General features: G+C 31.1%; 4 protein-coding genes across 4 annotated transcripts; 2 read left to right on the forward strand and 2 right to left on the reverse strand.

Annotated features, from left to right (window-relative positions):
* Nucleotides 1-1,734: 1,734 nt before the first annotated feature.
* On the reverse strand, nucleotides 1,735-12,003 carry LOC114191044 (uncharacterized). Its single transcript, XM_028080193.2, has 18 exons — nucleotides 11,625-12,003; nucleotides 11,189-11,413; nucleotides 10,503-10,598; nucleotides 9,645-9,697; nucleotides 9,181-9,277; nucleotides 8,594-8,667; nucleotides 8,047-8,161; nucleotides 7,062-7,172; nucleotides 6,224-6,300; nucleotides 5,777-5,843; nucleotides 4,799-4,864; nucleotides 4,295-4,402; nucleotides 4,061-4,191; nucleotides 3,761-3,827; nucleotides 3,580-3,647; nucleotides 3,246-3,336; nucleotides 2,678-2,748; nucleotides 1,735-2,371 (listed from the first exon to the last, which is right to left on the reverse strand). Exons 1-18 carry the CDS (start codon nucleotides 11,772-11,774, stop codon nucleotides 2,008-2,010), a joined length of 2,031 nt encoding a protein of 676 aa, XP_027935994.2. The 5' UTR covers nucleotides 11,775-12,003; the 3' UTR covers nucleotides 1,735-2,007.
* A 2,577-nt stretch (nucleotides 12,004-14,580) lies between these two features.
* Nucleotides 14,581-16,474, forward strand: LOC114192130 (chalcone--flavanone isomerase). The gene is made up of 4 exons (XM_028081738.2): nucleotides 14,581-14,778; nucleotides 14,862-15,020; nucleotides 15,715-15,938; nucleotides 16,128-16,474. The coding sequence occupies exons 1-4, from the start codon at nucleotides 14,673-14,675 to the stop codon at nucleotides 16,302-16,304; spliced, it is 666 nt and encodes a 221-aa protein (XP_027937539.2). The 5' UTR covers nucleotides 14,581-14,672; the 3' UTR covers nucleotides 16,305-16,474.
* Nucleotides 16,475-18,924: 2,450 nt separating this feature from the next.
* LOC114189846 (chalcone--flavanone isomerase 1B-2-like) lies at nucleotides 18,925-21,372 on the forward strand. The gene is made up of 4 exons (XM_028078562.2): nucleotides 18,925-19,143; nucleotides 19,443-19,601; nucleotides 20,663-20,886; nucleotides 20,983-21,372. Exons 1-4 carry the CDS (start codon nucleotides 19,053-19,055, stop codon nucleotides 21,163-21,165), a joined length of 657 nt encoding a protein of 218 aa, XP_027934363.2. The 5' UTR covers nucleotides 18,925-19,052; the 3' UTR covers nucleotides 21,166-21,372.
* A 320-nt stretch (nucleotides 21,373-21,692) lies between these two features.
* Nucleotides 21,693-23,055, reverse strand: LOC114190515 (chalcone--flavanone isomerase-like). The gene is made up of 3 exons (XM_028079430.2): nucleotides 22,706-23,055; nucleotides 22,265-22,488; nucleotides 21,693-22,077 (listed from the first exon to the last, which is right to left on the reverse strand). The coding sequence occupies exons 1-3, from the start codon at nucleotides 22,965-22,967 to the stop codon at nucleotides 21,889-21,891; spliced, it is 675 nt and encodes a 224-aa protein (XP_027935231.1). The 5' UTR covers nucleotides 22,968-23,055; the 3' UTR covers nucleotides 21,693-21,888.
* Nucleotides 23,056-25,026: the final 1,971 nt, after the last annotated feature.

Genomic DNA, 25,026 nt, shown 5'->3' on the forward strand with positions numbered 1-25,026 from the left:
TGATTTTTATCTTTTAACCAAATATACAAAATATAGCACAATCATCAATGCAATATTAGTATATATATATAAATTTGATATGAAATTGAGTTGAGGGCAATATCTTTTTTTCTGAATCACAACAAAATGGTCCCTTCTGATTTGTCATCTTGTTAGTACTTAAGTACTTATGATTGTGCTGTGCACTAGAATGAGTTGATGAAGAAGTAGCAGAGCTTAAATTTTTGCACTTTTAACTGGATTCCTGCCTTTGTTTTAACGCACTTTAGTGAATAATTGCACACGGGAAAAGCCCTGGCAAAGCTTTTGGCGTACACGGATGCAAAACATGGGCATCTTTTTGATTCATTTGAAATTATTTGTGTCTTCTTTAACTACACCACTTTTGTGTTTATTAATTTCACTTTGGAAAATGAAGTTGTATGGTAAGTGAATAAAGTATTATAGTGAATGCAGAGAGTGAAGAAGAATGAGTAGGGAAAGAAGCAACACATGACCCGACAAGCAATGGTGGGAGAAGAGACTGAGACCGGAATGCCTGCAAAGCTCGAGAGTTTGTTTGTCATCATCTTTTAACACACTCTTCCTACCTACTTTTGAGTTTACCATCCTTTTCCCTTTTCCATTTTTTAGTCGCAAACAAAACGATAAGCTCCTAACTTTTCCTCTTTTTTCCCCCTATCTGCAATTTCTTTCAGATTATTATTTGCCACCAAATGGTTGGTTCTTTCTGTCAATGCAGGACCTATGCTAATGCCCACCTTACTTTCATGTCCAATTTGTCAAGTTAGGTTGTCAAGCATTTTCATTTATTTTCTCAAACCTACTTATATATTATAATATAATGTCAACATTCATTAAACTGCATCTCTATCAAAAAAAAAAAAAACTTTACTTTTGTTATTGAGAACAAATAAAAAGAACTAAAATTTCCTCGTTGAGCCAATAATTTTCTTTGTTGCATAGTCAAATATAACAACATCCATCTCAAGGCTAATAATACACTTGGTGCATTTACATGGATAGATTCACCAATCGATTTTATGAATCACATTAACAAGATTGACTAGCAGCTACGAAGTTTATGTTTCATGCTTTGCCTGTTAGGTACAGGGTTCACAGCCAAAAATTTCCAGCTATACTTGGAGAGAAAGGTTCTTCGAACATTGGGTACATTTGAGTGGAAGTTTATTTGCATATATTCATTAAAAATGGAAAGAAAAAAAGAAGCAAAAAAAAGATAAAAATTTCAAATTTTCATTGTTTATTTTGAAGGAAAATTAGAAGGAAATAAACATTTTGGTAAGTCCCACTTAGCAAAGAAAAAACAATCTCAAAATAAGGAGAAACACTTGTTATATTTCTTATTTTATTTTATAAATATTTTATAATAAAAAACAATAAACAACACTTTTTAAAAAGAAAAATACAGTACAATGTTTAATTTTCACTCTCTTCACTTCTAAAAATAATAAACAGCTCTGTTAAAAAGAGAGGAACACTCATTATATTCCTTATTATACTCTTTTATTTCTATCTAAATTCTTTTTTCTTTTTTATCCAAACATGCCATAAATGTAGAAAGTTCAAAGAGAAATGCTAGCAGACTTTTTTAACACTACTGTTAACTAAATTGTTAGAGAAAAATACATATATAACTCAATTTTGCAATTTTTCAACCAATAAAAGAATGCCAGAAAGTGTGGGCTGGGAACACTCACCAAAAACAAAATATGACACGAACTTTTCTAGTCATTCGAAGTAACGGTTCTATGGTAACCATACTGATTGTTACAAATAATTTTATGACTGGTCTGAATATTACATACTCATTAATTTACAGAAGAATCAAGAAATTATGCTCTAATGTTTACAAATTAAAAGATATCTGGACCCAAACTGAGGCTCCATTAACAGCCGACCCATGCTTACAAATTTATGATACTTGGACTTGCCTCCTTATAAAAATACAACAGCAAGCTTAATTACTCATAAATAAGATTTGACCTAACTAGAAGACAATTCTTTTTCAAGCTCATCAAATTCCCAATCACCAATTTCTTCTGACGAATACTCGTCACTAACCTTCCCAATCTCAGATTCCAGCTTAGCTAACTCAGCTTCATGGTCTAATACCTGCTCTGCCTTAACTGAAGATGACTTTGGCTGTTCATCCGTCTCAGGCTTTGAACGGTGTGCACCATGAGCTGGTGCAGAAAGTGAAGTAGCACCATCGAAAATTTTCTCAGAAGGTGGAGTTTCAAGCTTTGCAGGACTCTCTATATCAAGAATTGGTCTCTCAATAGACTCAAATTTAGTTCGTAACTTTTCAATGGCATCAAACAGCTCTTTAACTCTCTCTTCATCGTTCCTGGATTGGTGCGACCAATAAGTGAAGGCAAAAGGAAAAAATTCAGTACAAGGTGTCTGATGCAACGATAATCTTCTATTCATAGAAACGGAATTTATAACATCTTTTCAATAAATGAGAAAATGTTATTCACAGGAAGAGAACAAAATGGTTTGTAAAAGGTGAGTTTGGGTGAAAACCAATTAGAGAATTCTAACTTTCAGCTGGCTTTACACAATACATTTATTTTGAACTTGTATAAACCAACCGTTCAATTCTTAAGTTAATAAAGCCACCCAATAAAGTTATCTGGAAAGAAAACACAACCTGGAAACTTTCCCATGCTGAGCGTAAAACTGCTGTTTCATAGTATCCACAACACTGAAAGTGGTAATAATCTGAAACAACGAAAGAAAACCATCAACAAATTCAAGCAAATCATAGCACTACTCCATTGCTTTTATCATAAACAAAGCATACAGCATACAACATATATTGGAAGATCAAACTCATTTAGGTAGACAGCAGCCAACAGCATTGATAGCCTTATCTTATCCTATTAGGATAAGTCAATTGGAATTGGATACCCTGTAGTTCATTTTAAAACTGCAGGGTGTGCAGTCAAGATATCACGATTAAAATGTTTAACGTTTTTTATTTAAAAAAAAAAAAAAAGCAAATACAGTTTTAAAAGTCGTGGGCTATTGGATACAACTGGAGAAGGTGCAGTCCAGTTTTTAACTGCTGAAGATCTGCCTTCAAAGTCAGTTATTATGTTGCCATTAGGCTAAGTCAAAAACCAAATTCACACAAGAACAATAAAAAAAAAAAGATATCACAAAAAAAAAAGGTAAATAAACTGCTAGATGAACAAGCCAGTGATACGCATATATACCTTGGCTTCGTACGTCAAATATTCCTCCTCAAGGTTTTTCCTTGGACTTAATCCTTCTGAATCCTCAGTATCTGGACTGTGTGTCACTAACCTGTATTCTCAACAAAATTGGAGAAAATTGATAAACAAATAACATACAGAAACTCACACACAAGAGCACACATACATGAATATTTTTAAAATTAAAACTTAATACTTTATGGAGAAATTAAAATACCAATCATTTGATTACCAGTTCATTTATTGAAGCAAGAAAATCTAAACTTTTATGTTAAGATGGAGAAAATATTGTACTCCTCAAGAAATTTACAAGCACACCCTTAAAAGGTATTACCTCTGATTTAAATTATTGAGGTTCATGACAAATGTTCCAATATGGTTAATAGAAGGCTCTATCTCTTTCTGCACACAACATAGCAGGTCATACTACTAATAGGAAAAACCATGAGGGAAGCAAAAAGGAGTCTGCCATCATTATACATCCATTATTTGAATCAGTAAAGCGTAGTATGTACCTGGTAACCAGTAAGAAGTTGAATGGCCAAGTTCACAAAGAAGTTCTCATGTCTCTCCAATTCATCACTTTAAAATGTAAGTATTAGTCAAAATAATAATTCGTGAAAAACAAAAAGCAATGACAGAATAAGAGTAAGTATAGCTCATAGAATTCTTGTTGAAGGATATAGTGAACTAAGTATATGTGAAATTGGACTTATTCCTAATCTAATAAATATATATACACCCAGGGTCCTACTCAAATTAGTCTACCTTACAAGCGACAAAACATTTATCATTACTTAAGTTCAGTTACATACTTGACCAGCTTGTCATTAGTTTCTGCATTTGACTGCTGAAGAACCCAAGTATCTTCCAGAAAATTAATCCAGGTTTTGATAACATCGGCTTCAACCTTACATGAGTTAATGGATTTTGAATATTCATCTTCCTGTCAATCAAGGTCAAACCAAAATATCAGACAACCTGGATGCTGAGGGTCACTATTCAGGAATATTCAAGGATACGTAGAATAGAAAATTAAAACCTCGAACCTTTATCTTCAAGTGCTCGACTATCTGATTGTTTGCTTCCTCAAACTGGTCTCTCTCTTCCCTCACATTCCATAGTCGTGCTTGAGCAGCAGCCAAAGAAGTGTTAACCTACACCTCATATGCCACATTTCAATTATTTACAAATTAGTTATGAAAGTCGTCACCACTCCTCCAAGAGCATCCCATATACTAAAGTTGGAGTCATTTTGACAATATAATAAGACAAACTACCATTTATTGCTATTAGCAGTAAACTTGAACAAAATTCACATTCAACGGCCAAAGAATCTTACTCATGTTAAAAGTTAAAAACGGGCAAATACAAGGCTTCTCAACAAATATCAAACCCTAAGTCGCAAGGATATAAAAGAGACAACTAGATTACAAAAATCAGACATTGCATAAGTAGAAATGAAGATAATAAATAAACCCATTTTCTCAAGCAAATATCACTTACCACTCTCACCAGCACCACAAAAAAAAAAAAGTTGAATATGGTGATACCTTTTTCAATTCAGCTTCAAGATCTTCTTTTTTACGTTTCAGTTCAGATATCTCTGCTGTCAGTTCCTGAAATTGAGGAAGAAAGAAAAATCAGTTGTCCCCCTACAATAGATGGAAGACTTAGTACCGACAGGCAAATGTTAGTTTTTCATTATGGTCTTGGCTCCTATGACACAAGGAAATTGATCATCTCTCTACAAACTTAATCAGCCACACAGCCCCCAAATAACAGTGAACCAATTGAAGGGTGTATGTATGTATGTATGAAAGCAAATTACTAATACATTCTGAAAAATCTCGTCCACCATAACCTATGAAGAAAGAATAAAATAATAGAAACGATGATAAAGGAAGCTATATATAAATTCCAGATGTTAATGCAATAAAGCTGTTAACAATATCGATCATATTGTCCGTATATCACTTTTGTTAGAGAACCTACTTCCACTAGAAATAGAGTCAAATATTAGTATATAAGTAAATGCAATCCTCCCCTTATAGGTTAGTTTTGTGAAGTTGAGTCAAACTTAAAGTTCACTTTCTAAAATGGAGCTAGTTTATCCTAGCAAAGCTCTGATAGGCTTTATCACACCGCCTGCTATGGTACCAACCACAAATATATAGTCACAAGCTTGAGATGCCTAGTCTTCGGCGTGAGAGAATGTGTTAGAGATCTCATATCGATTAAAGATATGACTAAATCATAGTATATAAGTGTACGTAAATATTACGTTATAAGCCGGTTTTGAGGTTAAATCAAACTTAAAAACCACTTTTTAAGAATTGACATACAGAACAACAGCCTAGATAAGTAGACGTACAACCATGAAATCCCCAATTGAAATATGATATCCAAAGCAAATACAAACCAGTGATATTTGGGAATAAACATAATGATTCCCTGTTGAACTTTTTAACTACTCCTTTTCACTAGCTTCCCCATTTGAAATATAATACATTCCAAAGCAAATACATTACCTTCTCCTTTTCACTAGCTTCACCATCTTTAGTTACTCTAACTTTTAATGCTTCCTCTTTTTGTACTCTGTAAAATTAGAGAGAGAAATATGGTTTAGTGATCATTAGCTTGAGCCAAATAGAATAACAAAAAACCCCAGTTAATCAGTGACATCATCTACAAAAACTGCACAATGAACTAAGAGAGTAGGCAGAAGGTAGACTTATACCACCACCACTACAATTTCTAAATGAATGGACATACTTCTGACATATTTAAGCCCACTACTTACAAATAAAACAGATTTATTGATCGGAATCTGAAAATAAAAACTATAAAGTAAAATGCTAAATAAAGTACTTTCAACAAAACCTATTTGTCTGGCGAGGATAAAACTATGAATTCAGATGACAAAAAGTAATGACGGGAGTATAAGAGAAGATATTATTGTTATTATGACAGGCTACCTGTTCTCTAAAATACGTTTTTCAGCTTTTACAGCAGAGTTGGCAAGAGATTCCGTCAAAACCTTCAGCTTATCAACCTACTTAAAAACACAAAAGTATTTCCATGGATAGAAAACAATCAAAACTTATTACCCAAAAACATGGGGAACATAATAGACAGAACGACAGATAACAAGGAACTATATTCAGTGAGAACACTCCAATAAGACTGAGAACATTTCAAAGCAGAATAACCCCAAATGTAAGTTCTACTTCTACCATCTCATTCACTCTAAAAAAATAGTTAGATCCAAACTAGGACACCTGGTAGTTTTATTGTTTTGCAATTTGACAACCTGATAACAAAATGTAGAGAATAATGTTTACCCATAACATTTTGTTGATATGATTGACAACTAGAGAAGGGTAATTATGGGATTTACAAATGCTACAAATCCTTCTAATTTTCTTTTCTGTTTCTCTACGTTTTCTGAGTGATTCAATTTTTTTTTATTTTGGTGAACGCAAGCTAAACCATTCCAATTTTCTTAGCCATAAAATCAGATTTTCAAGCAAGGAAATATAATTTGTACCTCTAGTAAACATCTTTTTTATATGATTCACAAACTAGAGAAGGGTAATTATGAAAATTAAAAATGCTAAAAAATCTTTCCATTTTTTTTTCAGTTTCTCTCCATTTAATGAGTGAATAAATTTTTAATTTGGGGAACTCCAGGTAAACCATTCCAATTTTAATTGCTCCAAAATATTAGTTTTTCATATACGGAAATATAACTTTTACCTCTTGTTTTCCGTTCTCCTACCTTCCCAAAGAAACTAATAAAGGAAAGAAATATACCTTTTGAGCATGAACTTCAGGAGAGTCTCCATTGCTTAAATTTTTTTTCTTCAGCAATAATGCTTCCAGTCTGGAACAAATTCTAATTTGAGCAAGGGCAATTTTCAAAGCCTGCAAAATTATTGGTTGGTTTATAATCCACTCTCTAACACAGAATGGTCTACATAAATAAAATAAACAGTAAATTATCATATATATAAATATATATTACATTACAACATAGTAATTAGAATCTTTAACTTACGATGTAATTTGGCTATATTGCACTTCATCATATCATAAGATGAATCACAAATGACTTTGTATCTCACTACACATGAATGAATCTATGAAATTTTTTATCAATACAAATTACAAGATTCAATAATTTTCTTTTTTTTTCTCTTTCACAAATTCTCGTAAAAGAAATTGAAAATGCATATAAGCATGAATTGTTAAATGAAAAGCAATTGAAGGAGCACTTCTAAACTTATGTATAAGAATATTTCACCACTTCACCCACTCATTCAATTCATGCACTCTATTTAACCACACTCCATTTCCGTTGTCATGATAGTTGGTGAGTAAAACAAAAAATGCTTAAGCCAGAAGGTATGAAAGCATCGCAGTTCAATTAAGAATCAATCACAGTAAAGCTTCAAAATCCAAAACATTAAATATTTAAAAGGATAAAATGTGAGATTTGATAAATGTCATGTTCTTGTTGAAGGGTGACGAGTGATGGAGATAGGAGTAAAAATATCACATGGAACTCAAGAAAGAACTAAGGAATTTACAGTCTACCAACACCGCTTCTTCAACCAACATGGAAAATAAGCTCATAACAAGAAACAAGAATGGGAACAGCAGCATACTCGACTAATAAAAAATGGCTGACTCGATAAATGTTCCAGATAAGCTTGTTTAATATTATTACTATATTAGTCAAAGAAAAAATTCATTACTGGCAATAGGCTTTGGAGAGGAAGTGACGGCAGAAACAAACCTCTAGAGTTGCTGTTGTTTCCTCAGCAGCTTTAAAACCAACTTTGTTTACAGACCCCTTTGAAGTTATTATCTCAGTGAGCTTTTTCTTAAGAGTAGAGGCTTCAGAATCTATTCTGCAGTCAATAAGGAAAACGAGACATGACTTGAGGTAGATTGCAGGCAGTTTTCTCACATTATATTATAACGACATGGGTCTGCTGATAATAACTGAAGTAATATCTGAAAAGTACACACTAAATGGAACATTAAAAAAAATTGTCACAAATTATTTCATTAATTAAATGGGATTATCTATAAACCACTTGGAGAAAAAAAAGTCTAATAACCAAATTCATAAACAATTTATACATCAACTGTCCTACAAGGTGAGGTAGCTACATGAATTGCCAGACATCATTTGGCTCATTTAAAGACCAAATCTTCAGAAATATGACAACAAAATTTATAGATTTTGATATTTGAACTTAAGATCAATGTCAAGACTCAAGCGTCTACCAGCGAGGTACAAAGAAAATGACAATGGAAACCCATGTCTTCACACTGACCTTGCAACATCAGAATTGATTTTCAAACCACTGATGGCACCTTGTGCAAATTGAAGCAATTCCTCTCGCTTCACCTAATGAAAAAGGTAAACATATAACAATCTTATTGAATGCATAAAGAGCAAGCTTAAGAGGAGAAGACATTGGAGGCCCCACTGAGAGATGATCAATGGAAATGAAAATGGCAGCAAAGTGAATTTCAAAGGTGACCTGAATGATAATCAACTTCCATTTAACACTAGCATTCAGGTCACCTTTTAAATTATGATTAGATATTGATAGTTATTCTCTCTACATTTAATTATGATATATTGAAAATCCATAATTGAAGTTATAAAATTATTATTTTAATCCCATTTTCCCCGTTTTAATAAGTTATAAAATATAATATTAACTGTAAGATTAAGTCACGGTTTAAAATTGATATATCAGGAAGAAAAAATTGACTAAAAGAATCCAAGATTTTGTGAAGTCACAACTAAACACCAAAAATACAATTAATCAAAGAGAGGAGAAAACAGAGGAAGCATTTACTTCTGACCAATACCTCTGTCCATAGATACGAGGGAAATAAAAATCATCCTTACCAGTACTTCATCTTCATAGCTTGAAAAAGCGGTTGCTAAATCTTGCAGGCTGCTCACTATGGCATTATGAACTTCTATTCCTCCAGTAAGACAGAGTCTATATAGATATAGACAAGGATGCAGAAAGTAAGATTAGATGTATCTTCAGCTGAACTGCAATATTAAAAAGTTCTCACAAAGACACAAATGAAATTAAAATTTTAGACATTATTTTCACAATAACAACATTGATCATTAACCACACGAAAATTGCACCAAAGGATTTAGTATACCATACAAGATAGACTCGGATGTCATTCATAAACATAAGATCAAAGATAAACCATGGCATGAAAATGTAACACTCAAGTTGCCAATGGCCAATCACAATGAGAGATCCATATATATATATATATATATATATATATGTGTGTGTGTGTGTGTGTGTCCGCGTGCGTTTGTGTGTATAAAAGCAATAAACTCACCCAAACATCTCCAGGAGAAGGGAAACCTCTTCCTCATTAGGAGCATGAATAATCTGAGGAATAGAAAAGAGTTAACCCTGCGGTTAACCTCCATTATCAGCAAAAGAAACAAATTGACTTATCCAGAATGATATTCTTTTACCGGTATAATGAAAATGGTAAAATATAAAGCTGCATACACCAAAGAGAAATTGAGGACAAGGTATGTAACTAGATCAAAATATAATCGATAAAATACTATAGGGAAAAACCAAGTCTCACGATGACTAAATATAGATCCTGAAAAAAGAGTATATAAATGGAGACAACCCTCACCTTACAAGACGATTTTGAGGTTGAATTATGCATAAACCCACATTGTAAGAAATATTCACAAGAATTTATTAAAGTAAAGCAAATTGCATTAACTTTTACGTTAAATTAATTTTTTAGATATACAAGGTGCACCTTTGAATAGTAAGTATTAATGCAAACCCACTCACTATCATAAAGGGAAAAGAACGCAATATATATATATATATATATATATATATATATATATATATATATATATATATATATATATGTAAAGAACATTGTACTTATGCTGCATGTGTGTATACATTCTTTACAGTCTGAGACAGTGCATCTCAAGCTTACATCTTGGGCTTTCACCGAGTTAATCTCATGTCTCACTTCAAAAGTACACTTGAAACTCGCTTCTCTTTTTGCACCCAATTTGCTAAGACAATTAAAAACACTAAAGTTTTATGCTTTACAGAACAAACCATACATATTTATGTTAAAAAGATACGTACCAATTATACCATGGGAAGTTCAGGATATTTATACGTAATAATCAACATTAATTGAACATACCATGGATAATGCTATACCCTCCAATGCCTGACTTTGAAGGAAAACATCACGAAAATTTAATGGTTCACCCCCAACATCAGAATCATAGTAAAGAACCTGAAAAGAAACAGTAGAATAGCAAACACAAACGGTTAAGGTAAAAGGATGCCATTATATTCGCTATTTTGAAGAATACATTACATTACCAAAATAAAAATTTGGGCACCAACTACCTACCAACAGGGAAAATATCCTCCTGTAATCTAGATGGAAGAAAAAAAAACGACAACGGAAGAATTTTATTATCATCCAAAACACGAGAAGACATTGCAGTGAGAAAACAAACAGCAACAGCTTCTGAAGTAGACTGGACTTAGCTAGGGAATGGCATCAATACGCCATAAATCAGGAGGATTGCTATCAGTGACATCACACTCCTACTAACAAATTTTCTACTATTGCTTAAATTCTACGGAAAACTATAAAATCACGAGTGGAATTTACTAAGTTCTGATGTAGACCTATAAAATTTTGTACTTTGAATAATACAGTGTATTAGGAAAAGTGTATTAAAGAGAGTGTTGCTAGCATTTCTCTAATTTCAGAGACAGTATAGTCCTCAAACGTATAACCAAATTTCTGCAAAGTATAAAATCGGTCATAACAAACTACTGTACATATGAAAAAGGAAGGTCACGAATTCAAACCATAGATGGTCTGCTTGGGTTCTCCTTGGCTTCTTCAACTGCAAGGTGCTGCTCGAGGGTCCTCTCTTTACCTTCAACCAACGAGGCTTCAGACAACTTCTGAATCTCTTGAAGCACAGCCACCCATCTTCTAAGCAACTGCACTCTCTCAGGTCCCCTGTAAGAGATAGCAGCGTCTTCCAACCTCTTAATGGTCTGCTCAACACTTCTGAAATTCTTAGCACCCTGCATAGTGTGCACAACAGAACATAACACGAAATTAATATTCTCCTATCGAAATGTTTACACGCCCTAATATTGGAACAACGCACACAAAGACGATGGTTATGGATTGGTCTCAGTCTAGTGACTAGCATACACACTGATGCATTAATTAAAAACGAGAGGTGGTATGAGAGAAGATACAAGAGGAACTGAGAACAGGGAATTTATTTACAATGCGATCCTGGAGGATTTTGGCACCCTCGGCGACGGCTTGACCGGCTTGCTGTACGACGGTGTCGGCGTAGTTCTTGACGGTGCGAGTGAGGTTGTTATTGTTGCCGACTTCGACGGCTTTGTTCACCGCAGATCTCAGCCACGACATGATTGCTCTCGGCCACTCCGAGTCGGAATTCGGCGATTGAAGAGCGATGCAACAAATTTATTTAGGGTTTGGAATATCAGGAGCGAGAACGATAAGATAGAGAAGAAGGTTAGGGAGAATCAAAATGAACACCGACCATCCCTCTGTCTGACTCTGTTGTTTGCTTCGTATCGGATTTCCAGAGGGTCAAGATTTCGAGGCTCAACGACGCCGTTTCGATCTTCAAACTTGTTTTTTTTTAAGTTTCATTTTTCTTTAATTTCTAAAAAAAGTTTGGTTGGTTACAGTACAAACGGTATGAATAGTTTTCTAAAGATGTAAGATTGTTACGAGTTTCTCCTACATAGAAAAAATTACTTGTCTTTGATAATTTTTCCCAAAAATCACAATTTTAGAAGTTTTAAAAATCAAAATTTCTCATTTTGGTTAAAATATTTGTTATTTACGTTAACTTTATTTTTAAATAAAAATAAATATTAATTGTAAACGGATAAATATTTTACAATTAATTTTGTTTTTTATCTTTTTAAATTTCAAATTTTAACTTTTAGTCTTTCCATTTGATGGCTAGATCAAGCCTCGTATATTAAGCATGAAATTAACTGTTCATTGAGATAAATAACTTGACAAGTTATGCCTTTGTGGTAATTAATTAGATGTTAACTAGGTCATAGCGTGTTTAGTAGGGTGATAATTAAGCATTCAATTTGTTAGGCTAATATGATTAATGTGTATTCAATAGTTTTGTTTTATAAACTTAAATTTGTGCTTAAGGTATTGTAAAAAATTTGAAGAAAAAACTTCTCTCTAGATATTTGTAAACACCGTTAGAAGTATCTATTGCGATATATATTTCTATGAACTTTGTGTGTTATATTTACTTATTTCAGAAATGAAGAATGAGATTGCAAACGAATTAGTTTGTGAACGTGTGTTTTTTTTTATGTTTTTATATAAACGTTAATTTTTTTTTGTCTCTGGTTTTTTTAGTGAAAATTAAAATTAATTTTTTTTTGAAATTTTCTTATTAATCTTCATATATTTTTTACTTTTTTAAACAAATGAATGTTAAACTAACTAAGAAATGTGAAATTTAGCTATTATATTTTCAAATTCCAAATATATATATATAAATATATATATATATATATTTATTACGGTCTATCATGATGTGTATCTATAATAATATATAAAGAGATTCTCTCTTTTATGTCCATATTTTATAATATTTTAGTCTTTGAACTTTGATCCAAAATTGGAATTCGTCCCGGATCGAAACTTTGATAAATTTTGGTCCCTAAACTTTAAAAATGAATAAATATAGTCCTTACAACCCAATTTTGTTAACTATTTTTTAAGTTTTGAACGCATTTCTCAGTAAATATTAGAGTTGTTTACGTCGTTTGACACATTCTCGACTCAATATTTACTGAGAAATGCGTTCAAAACGTAAAAAAAAGTTAACAAAATTGGGTTAAAAGGACTATATTCATTCATTTTTAAAGTTTAAGAACCAAAATTTATTAAAATTTTGACCAGGGACGAATTCCAATTTTGAGTGAAAGTTGAGAGATTAAAAACATACTCAATCCTTTATAATATCAGTTTTACCCCTAATTATTTTAAAAATTAATTATTTTATAAATAATTTATTTCTAATCGTTATTCTAAAAATCTTTTGTATCTTAAATTATTATTTTAAAAAAATTGTATATAATTTTTTTTTAATTTTACGATTAACAATTATTTTAAAAGTTAATTATATGTTTATTATTGATTTTAACTTTTTTTTTTTTTGAAAATTAAAAAGATATGAACATGGGGCGACGCTAGTTGGTTAAAAGGGATATGTATATATCACCTTGAATATTCTCTCGATAAAAAAAAGTATTATTATTTTACTATAAAACATGTAATGTTTATCAGGTCTGGTCAAGGGTGTTGTTTTGTTAAGGGTTTTGGTTTTGATGAAGGCTAATCAATATTTTAAAATGTCTGGTTAAGGAATTAATTTTGTGATCATGATACATAAAAGTATGTTGATTATGATTTCTTAATGCATTTCTATTCAATTAAAATAATCTTTTAAAACTTTTAATCTGCATAAGAACACATATGTTTTGTTTTTTTTGTGAGAGGTTCGGTGAAGTAAACTAAGCATATATATATATATGTGTGGATTATTCTAACACAATAATAAAATAACCCCACCCACTCAACTCAATTATAGTCAACTTTGGCACCTTAATTTATATTATTTTGCTATTATTTTTCTTTCGAGTGTGCTAGTTAGGTGGGTAGGTGAGAAAGAAGATAAACACGAGTGAGAGTGTCTTATAATTATGCTTTTAGCAAAACATTTATAGTGAGAACTATATTCAAAAAATATTGACAAAGGAATTAATAAAATTTAATATCAATACATTTCCTTTTCAAATATTCACTTAGAATCATCTCAAAGGGAAGTGGTCAAATAATTGACTAGGATTTAGGAGAATATTTCCTCAAAATTTTCAAAACCAATGTGGTGACGACTTTTATATACACATAAACAAAAACAAGTAAATATAAAATTAATGAATTTTATTTTAAATGATTAAATAAAATATCTATTTAATTAATAATTATCTTGTTCATTAAATGGTATACTCCAAAATTATATTTTTTTTATATAATAGAAATTTCCTTTAAGATAATTTTAGTTATAAAAAGGTTAAATTAAAAAAGAAAAGTGTGTTGTGGGAAATGTGTGAAGAACATAGAAAGATGAAAATGGAATAGTATATAATAGAAATTTATTTAAAAAATAATGTATTACGAGACAGAGGAGTGCGTCGCTTCCTATATAAATGGCTGCGTTCTTGCATTGTCAATGCATTAACAGAACATAGTTTGAAAATGGCAGCAGCACCGACGATCACCGACGTTCAGGTGGAATTCCTCCACTTCCCTGCGGTGGTCACTTCACCAGCCACCGCAAAAACCTATTTCCTCGGCGGCGCAGGTTCTACTACTTCCGCCATTAAATACATAGAAATCTGTGTATTTGAATTGACCTATATATATAAGAGATGAGTTATGATGCAGGGGAGAGAGGATTGACGATTGAGGGGAAATTCATAAAGTTCACGGCGATCGGAGTATACTTGGAGGATAAAGCGGTGGCATCACTCGCCGCTAAGTGGAAGGGTAAGCCTTCAGAAGAGTTGATCGAGACTCTTGACTTCTACAGAGATATCATTTCAGGTTAAGACCCAACTCTCTCCATTTTTTTCTCTTTTCTGTTTACTCCTTTTTGTATTGTTCTACTCATCTCTGATTGAAATTGGAATTTTACTGCAATATTAATGTCAGATTTATTGCATATGTTACGTAGATTAATTAATATTCTTCAAACTTGCTGAACATAGATTTACTCGTCTCTTGTTTGTTTATCACAAATAATTGAGTATAGATAAGGACATTATTGAAACAAGCGAGATATTTTTTCTTCTAAAAGTAGTCATATCATAAGATATAATTAAGATATTATGGACAAACTAAAGGTCAACAAAAGCATACTTGTCAAGTTGTTACTATTAAATAATACTGTTTATATTTATTTACGGATTGGTTTAGAGATTCTACATTTAACCAGCCACAGGATAAGTCCAGGAAAATTTTATGTTATAACTTTAGAGATCAAATAGATTTAAAATCATTAGTAAGATTTATTAGATTTACAACATATGATGAAATAGGTTGGAGATATAGCACATAAATAGAAATAAGGTTGAATTGAAGATAAATCCCACTTTAAAAACAGTTTCTGAGAAAGTGTTAGACTTGAATTCTCTTACTGAAATGTAGTAGTGTGTGTAAAATGGTTCTATTTGCTAAGTTGGAGGAACTTGGAAAGGATGGTGTATGGTGTTGAGATGTGTTTTTATTGTATTCTTAGGACCCTTTGAGAAGCTAATAAGAGGATCGAAGATTCTGCCATTGAGTGGGCCAGAATACTCAAAGAAGGTGATGGAAAACTGCGTGTCACATTTGAAGACTGTTGGAACATATGGTGATGCTGAAGCCGCAGCCATTGAACAGTTTGCAGAAGCCTTCAAGCCTGTCAATTTTCCACCTGGTGCCTCTGTTTTCTACAGACAATCACCTGATGGAATCTTGGGGGTGAGTATATATATATATATATATATATATATATATATATATATATATATATATATATATATATATATATATATATATGCAACTTAACCTAATTTAGTAATAATTCCTACACTAAACATGTTTTTGTTCCTTTAAAATAGTTTAAAACCTGTATATTTTTATATAACTGTTTTGTTTTATGAACCACAGCTTAGTTTCTCTGAAGATGCATCGATACCAGGGAAAGAAGCTGCAGTTATAGAGAACAAGGCTGTATCAGCTGCAGTATTGGAGACTATGATCGGAGAACACGCTGTCTCCCCTGACTTGAAACGCAGTTTGGCTTCACGATTGCCTGCGGTATTGAACGACGGCCTTATAGTCTGAAAATTGAGGATCATCACATGAGTTGAGGGAAATTTGTTATGAACTTGAGTTTTTCAAATATTCTTGTTTTCTCTCTCCTTTCCTTCTCCCCACTAAACTCATCTTCTACTCATGTATTTCTACTGCTTTATCAAATCAATAAAATCTGAGTTTGAGTTTCAACATATAAATGTTTTATGTGTTATTTAAACAGCATTGTCCAAACTAAAAGATGACAGTGATTAGTTAGACATGTATATTTCATACCTAATACTAAACATATGAAAAATGATTTTTTGTCATGTGAAATTTTTGTTTTATTTTAGAATAAATCAACTTTAAACTTAATTCAATCCTATAATATTAATTTATAAATTTTAATAATCATTACCGAATAAATTTAATGTTATATTAAAAAATAAACTTTAAATTTATTTAAATGTAAAATTTAAAATTTATTCAATAGATGCTCGGACTATTTTTTATTTTATTTTTCAGCTAAATAATAATAATTCAATTCAAAGCTTAGTCTTCCGGGAACTAAATTCTTATTTATTTTTCAACTAATTTTTAAAATCTAGTTTTCTATAAATCAAATTTTGATTATAATCTTTAGTTTTCATCTATTATTTGGTAAAAAATATCTTGTCGGTGTGCGTGAGATTCTTAGCAATTCTTCTAAGTACGACCAATTGTGATGCATTATATTTAAAAACTTGTTCATGTGCTAACAAAATCATTTTCAAAGTCCGAATTTAGATAAGAAAAAGAGAGAGAAAGTAATAGATAATAATTAACAAGCTGACATAACTCTTTGACTGTCTGCTTTTTTTAATTATTAATAGGTCTTTCGGTCTGTTCTTTTTATCGTCTCTTTTTTATATATTTAATTTTTTAAAAATAATTTTTTACAATTAAACTTCAACAATTTTTTTTGTATAATATAATAAGATAATATTTTTTCTATAATGTAATAAGGTAATATTTTTTTAATGTCTTCTCATTTTATTATTTTTTATTTATTTATATTAAAAAATTACTTTAAAAATATTATCTCAAATTATATAAAATAATTATCAAAATATTATTGTCATTATTTTTCTTCTCTTTTTTCTTCTTTCTTTGTGAATCACAACACCCGATAATGTTTAAAGAAAGAGTCAGAGTGAAATTATTATTTTAGTTTATGTTTTATAGGATTAAAATGTTACATATGATTAATAAAATATTAGCATAATGTTTGATACCTTTTATTAAAGTGTTAAATTTTGTAATTTATCTTGAATTAATTTTCTGTTTGTGGTAATATATGAATGTGTAATAGATTTATAATATTTGTTTTTTTAACAGTGATAAAAAAGTATATATAATAAATATATATTTTAAAAAATAAAGTTGGTTTGATAAATTAAAAAAAAAAAGTGAAAGAGTTGCGGTACAATTCCCAATTTTGTTAAATGGAATATTTTTCCATCGGAAGGGAGAAAAAATAATATAATTTTTAGATTCTAAACAACTTTTTTTAAGTTTCACGTCAGTATTTCTTCTCGACTATCCTTGTATCATCTTCAATAAACATGATATGCTTACTTGATTTTTTGTCAAGAAAACTTTTAATATACAGAGTTTCTGTAGGTTACTCAGATTGAATATCCTTTTACTTGTATCACCTTTACAAGATGTGCTTATTTGATCTTCCATAAAAAAAAACTTTTATTCTAAATCAAGTTATGAGACAAACTTTGGGTATTAAAACTTATGTATAAATCAGAAATAGATCTCCAATAAAATATAAATCTAATTCATTAATGAATATTAATATCATCTCTAACTTAAAATCTTATAATAATAAATTTATGGAATTTTATCTTTTAATATTATATGTATTTAACTATTTCATCTCCACGTTCATTATACTCCCAACAATGATACAGAAATTGTACTTACAATAATGACACTTACTGTCCTTGCCTCTAAGTTGCTGCATATAAAGTTCATAAATTAAGAATACACAGTTCACAAATTAAGATGTTCCCTACCAATAAAATTATTGGTAGCAGGGGTGACGATATCAGTTTCACATAGCTGGTCAGTCCGTAGACTCACCACAAAAATGCACGGCAGATTGGGATATTGAATTTATTGATCCGTATAACCTGCAATTTTTTAGGATCGGTTTTCATACAAAAATTTGTATTTGTGTATATTAATTTGTATTTGTGTATATTAATTACTTTTTTTGTGTGTCTATTTTAAAGCATAGAGTTCTACCACAAATTTTATTATCAAATTGTTTCAGAGAATTGAAAGATAAATGAGTATTTAAATTGTATTTGATCTCGACTCCTGAATGATATGAAACTTAGTGAATGTACCAAAATACTTTTGAACTTCATTAATCCTCGTAGGATAAATTTCATTTACGAAAAGATAAAAAAAAATGTTGTATATTATTGTAGTCAATCCAGTAGTTGTTTAAAATATCATAATTTCCTTGACAAAGTCTGAGGTAGAGTCGTCTCATGGGATCAGTGATTATGTTATTTCATCTACCAGCCCAAAATTATATTAATTTAAAAGTTCGTGATCCACTATTTCTGCCATCAAATTTTTTTAATCAGCATTGATTGAGTAAAGAGCATTGGTTTGTTTAAAAATGTAATGAGAGTTGAAAAAAATGAAGGATGAGGTCCTATGGCTTCTATATAAACCATCTCAGTTCTTGAAGAAATCAGAACACAAACACCACTCTCCATTGTTGCTCTTATAATGGCCACACCAGTCACTGTTGAGTTCCTTGAATTCCCTGCGTTTGTAACACCTCCTTCCTCTACCAAACCCTATTTCCTTGGTGGAGCAGGTTCATTCTATATACTTTTCATCATTTAGTATTGGTTTAAGTTTTATGATTTTATTCTTAAAAAGATTCTCAATGAGTTAAAAAAAGACAGACATGTTTTTTACAGATCGATGATGGTCTCAGTTTTTACATGATGTGAGATAACAAACAAGTTACCATCTAACTTCAAATTTTCGTTGCTTTTGCTTGAAACTTGCTAGAGTTAAGACAGTTTATGAAAGACACAAAATTGAGTATGTTAAAAAGTAATAAAGAAGAAAAAAAATTCATTATCTTTTTTGTTAACTTATTTTGTACAGGGGTGAGAGGGTTGAATATTGAAGGAGAGTTTGTGAAGTTCACTGGAATTGGGGTTTATTTGGAAGAGAAGGCTGTGGCATGGCTCGGTTCCAAATGGAAGGGCAAAAGTGCAGCTGAACTGGTGGAGTCCCTTGAGTTCTACAGAGATATCATCAAAGGTAAAAAATTATCTGTATCTCATGTGTTATTAGTTGTTGTTTTTTTGTTATTGGAAAATTCAAATAAGAGTCTGACTTTTAGAAATGAGAAAATAAAACACTGTATAACAACGGACAATGATACTCTACGATTCCTATTTCTGGACTCTTATCCTTTACTTCTTGACATGAATTAACGTGAGTCATTAATTAATGTACCACTATCTTTTTCTTTGAATGAATCAATAACTCACACTAATTCATATCCGTCATGTCAGAAAGTGAAAGATGAATGTCTGTGAATCATAGTATAATTTTTCATCTAACAACATAAATCTATAAATGTCTCATTAATAATGTGTCTCTCCGGAAAACCTCCTCCCACCAATAACTTTAAAATATATTTATATTTCCTCATTTTGATATTGGAATATTTTTTTTTTTGTTATCTTATATTAGTCAAATTAATTAACACCTTTCCACGTCTTAAAATTATTGAATTCTTTTAAGGGTATAAGAAAATTTGGTACCACCGAGTTACTCACTTTTTGATCCAAAACCTGAGAGGTTTGTGATGGATTTTTTTGAAACAGTAGTTAATGTAGCTGTAATACTCTTAGCCTATAATATGTTAAATTCTTTTACTACGAAAATTATTGGTTCAAATTTAAATAATTTCTTACTTAGCACATGCGTTGAAGACAACCTGGAACTCAGGGTTTTGTCTTTTATATTTTTTCTTTTTTTCAATAGCACCATTCTTGAATTAAACAATTTAGTTTTGTTTGATACATTCAATTCTGTGTATAAATTCAACTCCATTATTGTATGTAAGTTAGTTCAGATTGAAATGCTGTCTCTTCTACTTTATATGTCTTTAATCAAGTGGCAGACATTCAATGAGATTCTTTTTTTAGAAAGTTAGAACTTTTCTTTGTTGTTGAATTTTATAATATGAACAAGAAAATTTGAATCTCGTGTCCAACCACTATATTCTTGTATACGATTGAATTGTCGTCACTTCATTTAGAAAATTGTTGGATGAATGGCAACTGAAATTATGAATGAATGTGTCTAATCAGGTCCCTTTGAGAAATTCATTCGAGGGTCAAAGGTAAGAACATTGGATGGACCTGAATATGTTAGGAAAGTATCAGAGAACTGTGTGAACTTTATGAAATCCGATGGAAGTTACGGTGAAGCAGAAGAAAAAGCGATTGAAGAATTCAGATATGCATTCAAGGATCAACATTTCCCACCAGGTTCAACTGTTTTCTACAGGCAATCACCCACTGGAACATTGGGGGTTAGTGTAGTCACCAACTGTTTGTGAAATTGAATAGTATAATGAACCTGTGCACACATATAGTTTACAACGTTTTTTTTTTCCCACAAATTGCAGCTTAGTTTCTCAAAAGATGAGACAATTCCAGAAAATGAGTATGCTGTGATAGAGAACAAGGCACTTTCAGAGGCAGTGCTGGAGACTATGATCGGAGAGATCCCTGTTTCTCCTGCTTTGAAAGAGAGTTTGGCTACAAGATTTTATGAATTTCTGAAAGAGGACAATTCCAAGACTGAGTGAAAACTGAGAAATGCATGAGATATACAATGTTGTCTCCCTCAGCCATTGCTGCACTTTCTGTGTTACTCTCTAAATAATGTATTCCTAATCTGAATCATGTAAACCAGACATTTCTAATAATCTTTTTGTTTGAGTTATTTATCAGAGCAAATGGGGTTTGAATGTAAGGAAAATAAAATTCTGTTTAGTATATCATTTTTCCTTCAATTTATTAACTTTTGATACTATATGAAATGGACCTGATCAAACTACTTTTTTTTTAGCACTGCCATAATCTTTAATTTACATCAGTCTCATCATTATGCATTATTATAAAATTAAACTTTAGGCCCATCACTTTACATTTTTTTGTCCTTTTTTTTTATCTGATTCTCCTTTAGCCAACCCACGAACAAGCCTCCCGAATTAAGTTGAGCCAAATTAACATTTTTTTAACTTATTGTAAAGGTGGTCAAATTAAGTTGACCACTTTTTCATTCAAATTTCATGTACTGTGTTTGAATTCAATCAGCAGAAATCCTCAAGCATGGAAAACAGATAAGCATAATTAGCTGATTCACAACGAAAAATCAAATACAACAATTCAGAACATAGACAACAAAAGATAACAACAACACAATTGTTACTAGACTTGAACAAACTTATAAAATCTGAAATTCCTCCATTATTTATTGGTAACACACCAAAGGGATAAAGGATTTTCATCATCAGAAGGTGCTAAAATCAGTTGTGAGATTCAGGGACACCCTCCTCTTTGAATAACTCGGATAATCTGGTGGCCAAACTCTGTTTTGCTGCAGGGGAAACGCCATGCTTACCAATCATCGACTCCAACACAGCCTCTGAAAGTAGTTTATTCTCTATAACAGTGCTTGCTTCTTCTGGAATGGATCCATCTTTAGAGAAACTTATCTGCTTGCAACACAGATTTCTAATCAAACAATGAAAAAAGATGCACTAATATTTGTAGAACCAAACAACATACATATATAAGAAAAAACAGATAAGAGTAGATAATTTATAGGAATAACCATGACATGATGTGAAATTGATACACGACAACAACTACAACTACTATTTTGACACTATAATCACCAACCAATAATGATCCTTTGGGTGACACTGTGAAAAGGATAGAGGAGCCTGGTGGGAAAGTCTCGTCTTTGAAAACAGAAACAAACTTGTCTATTGCCTCAGCTTCTGCATCAGTGTAAATCCCAAGAGATTTCCAAATGGCTACACAATTTTCTGCAACTTTCTCTGAGTATTGCTGCCCCGTCAAGGGTAAGATCATTGTCACCTGCATAAATTTCTCAAACGGCCCTGAACAGTGAAAAAACAAAACACCCTTTTAGTTTCTTCCCATTCACATGTTGAAAACATGTCTCTAAACCTTACATAGAGGTTCCATTCCATGTTACAGTAAAATTTTCGAAACCCCATTACTGAGCAGAAAACCACAGATGCTACACAATGACCACACGTGTGTATTAACAAGGGGTGGTTAGTTAGTTAGTTAGTTAGTTAGTTAGTTAATTACCTGTAACGATGTCTCTGAAGAATTCGACGGATTCCGTTAATTCGTGAGCAGATTTGGCGTTCCACTTGACGGAGAGAAGAGGAACGGCGTTAGGTTGGAGGTATATCCCAATGGCAGTGAATTTAACGAAATTGTCTTGAATCTGGAGACCCCTGACGCCGGCGCCGGCGAGGAAAAAGGCGGCGGTGGAGGAGGGAGGGATGACGGTGGGAGGGAATGTGACGTTGTCGACGTCTAGGGCGGTTACGGAAGGGAGCGACATTGGTAACGGTGTTGGAAGCAGTGAGGGAGTGAATTTGATGGATTGAAGTGAAGTGAAGTGAAAAAATTGGGAAATTTAAAGAGGGAAAATTGGTGAAGGGTAGGTAGGAAAGGGAAACGGAAGGTGGCGCCATCAAGCATTCAATGCAGTCTTTAACTATTGGGTCTAACTTCTCAACTCATTTAAAAATACCATCTTTTTATTCTCAATTACTGCAAACACAACACATTTCTCTTACCTAATCAACAATGATTCAAACAATAATTTGCTAATATCACTAACATGTCCATAATGGTACAGTGGATTATTAAGAAATTATGCAGAAATGGCATAAGATGAATACTGTGTGTTAATTGATTATTTGCAGAGACAGAAAGAAGAAGGTGGCGAAGGAGCATGAGATGAAACACGCATAAACATACGTGTAAAAAGTATTTTTACCTGTTTACCCTTTTAACTTAATTAAAAAGAAAATAATTTTTTGACAATTAAATTTAGATAATTTTATTTTACGATATAAAATTATATTTTTAAATGATTTTCATTTTCTTCATTTTTTTTAAATTTTTTTATATTTCAAAATTTAATAATTAAAATATCATTATCTATTTAAAATGAGATATAATAGATTATGGTTAATGTGTGATTGATTATGCTTCAAACAAACATAATTTGTTATTCAAATAATCATGTACAAGTTCATCAATAAGTTTTGATTTTTGTTTTGAGTTGACACTATTTTTTTTGTGGTGCCATTTCTAATGTTTGTTGTGGTGGTAAAATTTAAATTTTATATATAATTTCACATATAAAAAAATCATCTTTACTCTTTTTTTTTTACATTTGTATGATAAAAAAATTGAACTTCATTTCTAATTCATTATTTTCGCAATTTTAGGTAATAAAAACTTATTATTTGTGATTATGGACAAGATCAATATAATTTTTAATTTTTTTTGTAATTTTTATCTTTTGAATCAAATATAAAAATTATTATATACATATAATGAAAATTAGAAACAAACACTATTAAGTTAATCTCTTCTTGGGAAAACGCACCCATTAATAACAACATAAAATTTAGAGAAATATTAACTTTTCCAATAATAAATACATTTTTTTTGAAAATCATTAAATATTTTTTTCTTCGGTTTCTATTCAAATGTGTATATTTTTGTGACTATAATAATATGTAGACACGTTATATTAAGAAACAAAGCAACAAAATCTCAAATTCTCATAATTATTTACTTATAAATAATTTCATGAACTAACTCATATCTCTTTTATTGAAAATTTGACTCTGAGTTCATGGATTTCATTTCTATTTAATCATTTTACGTAACACTAAAAAGTCAAAAGAATGCAAAGGTATTCTAATAACTTGTAAATTAAAAGTATGCTCCTTTTCTGATCCATTTAAAGATAACAAGACTATAATTATAATATCTTGATACATAGATTCAAAGAAAAGTCGGTGAGATTAATGTCTCTCTCTTTTTGTTTATATTCTCTTAAACACATTTTTTCTTATATATATTTTTTACATTACTCATCTTATCCCACTATTTTCTTATTTATAAAAAAGTAATAAAAAATTATGTATATTTTGAAAGCAATGGAACTAACCTGATTTTCTTGTCCTTTTCGTTTAACATTACAAAGTGTTAGAAATTTAAGTATGAGTCTAAGTCTTACATTGACTAGAAACGAAAAAATATAGCACTATTTAAGAATAAAAACCCATAAATTTATTGTCTTAAGGTTTTTGGTTGAAAGTGGTGTCAATGTCTTATATGGTTGGATTCAGGTCTCATTATTGTTGTCTCTTTCCAGTAAAATTTATCTGTAAACCTAACACAAAGAAAACACTATAGGTCATTGAGTTTTTTTTTTTTTTTATGAGATGTGTAAAATAGAGAATAGATAAGAGAAATTGTTGATTTGAAGTAAGTTGTAGAATCTTCCTAATGATGAAGAAAACAAGTGAGTCGAAATAGAAAAACCACAAGTGGCCTTGGATTTTGTCGTATACCAATGCTTAAGTGATTTTAGTGAA

This window comes from Vigna unguiculata, chromosome 7, assembly GCF_037176805.1.
Source record: "Vigna unguiculata cultivar grain cowpea cultivar isolate G323 ecotype 2 chromosome 7, ASM3717680v1, whole genome shotgun sequence".
Lineage (NCBI taxonomy): Eukaryota > Viridiplantae > Streptophyta > Magnoliopsida > Fabales > Fabaceae > Vigna > Vigna unguiculata.